General features: G+C 32.3%; 1 protein-coding gene across 1 annotated transcript; it reads right to left on the bottom strand.

The window, feature by feature from the left end:
* LOC143049467 (uncharacterized) lies at nucleotides 1–5,624 on the bottom strand. Its single transcript, XM_076223085.1, has 2 exons — nucleotides 4,222–5,624; nucleotides 1–4 (listed from the first exon to the last, which is right to left on the bottom strand). The coding sequence occupies exons 1-2, from the start codon at nucleotides 5,322–5,324 to the stop codon at nucleotides 1–3; spliced, it is 1,107 nt and encodes a 368-aa protein (XP_076079200.1). The 5' UTR covers nucleotides 5,325–5,624.

The raw sequence follows: 5,624 nt of genomic DNA, 5'->3' as shown, positions 1-5,624 counted from the left end.
TTATCTATCAATATAATCAAATGAATTAAAACTATGAAAAATCAGTCTCCCAGCTAATTCTTGGACGAACAATTCCGTGTTCGTTAAGTAAGATGAAAAATCACAGTGTCGAACTCATCGTATGTAAAGATGAACCTTCTAATGCATAACTTTTTGAACGCCGAGTAAATTTACACGATGTGCCTAAAATATTTCCTTTTTTATATAAAAGTAAAACTCTCCTGTTACACACATATGAAATAAAAATAAAAAGTCCTTGCAAAGAATTCATTAACGATATTATTGTTGAAAATATAATTTTTGATTCATTAGAAGTATCTGGTAGATAGGAATCAACCACTTGTAACAGCCATCCAATGCCTGTGACCGTGAATAACTTCACATAAATGATAAATTGTGAACGATTGTTATTTATATGTTGCTCTTTAGCAACTACTGTAGTTCTATGAATTGTCCTTGTTGTCACAACAAAAAAGAAAATATTTGATAATCAAATGAATATTATTGGAGATATAAATGTAACAGTTAATCCTATTGGCTGATTCAAAAAGCAAATGTGCCCTCCATATCCAATGTTGTTTTCTAGAATGTACGTTACACCAACGTTTGTCGAAACTATTATGAAAGGTATGCAATAAGAATAAAGCACGTAAAACAGAACAGTTTTTTCTTTAAACGTGTCTGAATGAAGTATGGTTCTCTTGAAGACGCGATACATGTGAAAAGAACAGATACTGATGCACCCAAATGTAGCCAACCAAAAATAATGTATGCATACACCAATTATTTGACATATAATAATCGAATCTGTTTGATTTAATCCAAACTGGTACAATAATTGTGCACAGAACATAGCAAAGACCAAACACATGTTGTTTTTGCCTGGCAGGGTTCGAAGACTTTTATATGCAAGAAATGTGAAAAAGGTAAACAATAAACATATGAGTGATATACATGTACACGCCATTAAAATAAAACCAATAAAATTTTGGTAATTTATTGGCTTGTCAAGTTCGGTGCGTTTTAAGAAAATTAATGACTCGAACTGATCGGCACATATTCTCACTTTGAATGTTGGAATTATTTTATAATCCATTATATCCAGTTTAACTCCTAAAGACTTAATAGTCAGTCGGAATGTTTCATTCTCGATTTCGGTGTCATATTCTGGGAGCTCTACTTGTTTACACAGAAGCAACCTTTTCACATGTGAATATCGTTTTAAATAGTTGTGGTTGTCATCCGTGGTAATACACGTGTTTGTAAATTTACTTTGACTTTCTAGTGTCGACAACAGATACATTCCTTCGTTTAGCAAAACGGATAAGTTAAACGTGGTGTTAAAATAGTGTACTGGTAAACTAAACTTTGTGAACGATAAAAACGAATCTTCTACTGAAGTTCTATTGACGTAGTTGAGATACGAAATGTTCATGTTTACTAGTAAAGAGATATTGGTGCTATTCAAGAAAATCCTATTTTGGCATATTAAAATTGACTTTCTTGAAGTCCATCTATACCAATCTTTATTTAACATGGCAATGCGTAGACTAATGTTCACATCATGTAAGAAAGATATGACATCAACTATTTCTGTGTTGAATTTTCCATTTAATTCAAGAGATAGCATATAACCAATGTCTTTTGTCATTTCTAGTAATGGTTTGCATCCTTCTTCTGTAAGAATTCGACCAGGATAACATTTTAAGTCTATGCAGATTTTCTGAAACAGTGAGAGGAAAAACTTAAAAAGAGATAATAGAAGTTAAGGAAAAGAATAAAAGATTTTCTCACGTTTTGAAAAACCTCAATCCATACGCAATTCCACCGAGGTATTTCTAACGAGTTATTGCTAAAATTTACCCAACGTCTGTTCATTTTTCCTAAAAATGCGGTATGAAGTATGCCTCATATTTAAAAAAAAAAACAAGTCATCAGGCAGAGGTATACAGTTGCTTCCCACAGAAATGCCGATTGTCATTTGGAAAAAAGGCATTAAGATGTAAAAAATATAAAATGAAAATAAGGTAAAATGAGTTTTTTCAAAGTTTATTTGTCCCCTTCTGAAACAAGATATTGTTAGATGCGTTGGTCATTCTGTTATATGAAAGAAAATTGGATCAATTATTTTACCCTGCCCTAGATCGAAACAAGGCTTTTATAACGAGTCAAATGGTTTTATACTGCTGTATTTAGATAGAGACTTTGATGATGCTGATTGTAGGTACTTTAAGAGATCTTTTGAATTTTGCAGTACCTAAATACGAAACATGAGAGATAAAATAGATAAAGAAATGCAAATAAAGATTTCTACATCTTATTTCACATTAATTACCAATAAATTTTGTTCCCTTTTTCTAGCATGACATGTTTGACTGCTTAATGGCAACATAATATGTTTTACTTATTTTATCAGTTTATAGGAGTACATTTATGTCTGTTTAAATCAGGACATGTTTGACTGTTTATAGATTGGTTGCTTTCATCAGGACATGTTTGAATGTTCATAGTAGATAATGTGTAACTGTTTAAACCTGACATGTTTGACTGCTTGTAGTATGACATGTGTCTGGTTTTTTGTAACAGGACATAAAACTAGTATGTTAATTTGCATATATATTAAATGTGTTAACAGCCTTATCATTTTGGTCTATGATGGACAGTTGCCGAATTGTCAATTGTACTATTTCATCGTATTTTATAATAAGTTATAACCTTCCATCTTCAAAACTGCTTCATTCTAGGAAATCTACTAACTAAATTTAAAACATTATCAAAATCGACGGATATTGTTTTCTATATGGGATATTTAAACATAAAACTATACAAAAAAATCGTAGGATCCATCAAAAGATTTTGTATGAAAAATGCGAGAAATGTCCAAAAAAAAAAAAAATAGTCTGCAGATAACTTGACAATCCTTAGAGTTTAAGAAAGGATTCTTTATAAAATTGAGAAAGGAAATGGTGAATATGTCAAAGCGACAACCACCCGACCATAGAGCAAACAACAGCCGAAGGCAACCAGTGGGTCTTCAATGTAGCGAGGATTCCCGCACCCGTAGGTGTCCTTCAGCTGGCCCCTAAAATATGCATAATAGTACAGTGATAATGGACGTCATACTAAACTCCGAATTATACACAAGAAACTAAAATTTAAAATCATACAAGACTAACAAAGGCCAGAGGCTCCTGACTTGCACACATGAGCTATCACACGTCCTGTTATGATGGAGAATCAGAGAGACAGATTGACAGTCAGCGAAACAACAATATATGTTGGTATAAATCACTCGTTAACAGACATATACAGATTAATTACTGAACAAACTGAGACACACAATTAAAGCTCATAATTTTGAAACTCCTGTAATTCACTAAATAAACTCATGTAAAATATAGAATCCATGTAAACAATTTTACCTCTAATGGGTTGTAAATTTGATTCTGCAAACAGTTCCCTTCTATATCTGACTCTGCACTTGCAATTTTATAGTCAGTAAATTTAAAAATGCTTTGGAATCTCGGAATAAATATCTTTTCATTGCTATGCCATATATTATCATTTAAACTAGAAGTACTCTGGTTTCTTGGCATATCTTCTATAAAAAAATGTCTACCATTACATTCTCCACAAAATATATTTTTGTAAGGGGAATAATATTCAACTGCAGGCATGTTCAAACAGTTTTCTTCAATGCTCATATCATATTCATCCCATTCACCCGTCTGATTACATGAATAATACAAAATATTTTCCCGAACACTTGGATTGCACATGTAACAAAATTCATTTTCTGTACCATATGGTAATTTATAATCATTACATGCTGAGACTATATCAGGATCAAATAAATTCCAATTCCCAGTCATATTGCATGTGGTATATGTATTTTTAGAACACACTCTTGCAGAACTTGTTGGTATATAAAGAAACCTACATCTATTATTGAGTGCAAAGGCAATGATATCTTGCACAGAAAAATGATAGAAAATTGGGATAAAAACTTTGCATCTAAGCTTAAAACCCCATAATACTATTTCGTTTTCGTAGTTTCGTATCACTTCCTGATTTGTATTGCAAAAAGCGCAATATATATTTTTGAAGTCAATAGGAGTATTATTAATCAACATTTGAGCTGGCAGAAAACTTATCAAGTCATCGTGGACAGTTTTCTGTTTTGTTTTCTGACAAAGGTTTTTAATTGTTGAGTTTCCAAACCTTTCACATCCTTCGTATACAAGAAACTGGTTATCTTCATGATACGTTTGGTCGGTGCATATTGATTTTTTCCCGATAAAACTATCAACACAACAACGTCCATGTTCCCATTCACTATAAAATCGTACAGCGCAATAGTCATCACAGTTACAATCTTGAATAGAGTTGAACAAGGAATAATTTGTACAAAAGCTTGTTTTCCCTGTAAGAGCGAAATATTTTTTCATTAAATTGGTCGTTTTCAAACTACTGCGGTAGTGTTCAGTCACAATTTCTGAGTCTGATAAAGATATCAAATGTGTTTTTGAAGTAACTGTGCTTTTCTTTAAATCTTCTTGACCAAATATGCTTCGTATGTTGACACTTTTGACTTTAAATCTATACTCAAAAGGTTCATTTGATCCTATATAATCAAGATAATCTACCTTAACATCTGCGCCATAAAAAGTCGGGAAATTACCTTCGACACTATTATTCTTGTTGCAAAGGTAACAAAAGATGTTTTTAAATTTTCCAGTTATAACTGAAGACTTTTCCTTCCCGCAAGCTATTTGTAAGTTGTCGTTATATTGCTCCCAAACCCCAGTGGTGTTACATGTAGATATAAGATCCCCCGTATCACTAGGTGGGTTGCATAAATAACAAAACACATTTTTAAAGCTAAAATATGCATGATCATATGACTGACAGGCAACATCTATATCATGATCATAGTTTTGCCAAGTTCCAGAAATGTTACAGGATGATATCTTATCCAAAGCGGTGGTTTTTGAATCTGGAACACATTTTCGTTTACTGATTTTGTCATTAGGTTCAAATGCAATGGAACAGTTTTCATTCTTTGCTTTCTCAATAATGTCATTGTATGATGCTAAATAATTGTAATCTTCGAAACGATCATATTCACATTCTAGATTTAAACTCCATAGTATTAAGTCTTCTACGCTTTCTTTGTGACATTTTAGGCAATGAATGTTTCTATAAATAAGTCCTGTTTTGTTGGACGAAACTGGTATGTTCTCAATTTGTTGATCCTGAAGATCACTGACATTGCAAAGACTTTTCTGGATTGTTGTAGCATCTTTAGGACAGCTATTTACCATCAATACAGGAGGACAATTATGTGCATTTAATTTACTTTTCACTACTTTATATGGACTATACCAGTAAGGACTTTCTACGATACTGGTCTTGACACACGTTAATTTCAATGAGAAAAACAAGTCTGGACAACAATTTCCGTCTTGAGCACATCCTACTTGACAACTGCATTTCGGACAATGTGTCTTATAAGTTATATGAAATAAGATTTAAGTAGTTTATGCTATGCTTTTCAATGTTGCAAATTTGACTACCACAAACAGATATATACTCGTCTAATATATGTGTCAAATTAAAGGCAT

This window comes from Mytilus galloprovincialis, chromosome 10 (genome assembly GCF_965363235.1).
Source record: "Mytilus galloprovincialis chromosome 10, xbMytGall1.hap1.1, whole genome shotgun sequence".
Taxonomy (NCBI): Eukaryota; Metazoa; Mollusca; class Bivalvia; order Mytilida; family Mytilidae; genus Mytilus; species Mytilus galloprovincialis.
This window is presented reverse-complemented; position numbering and strand designations above follow the sequence as displayed.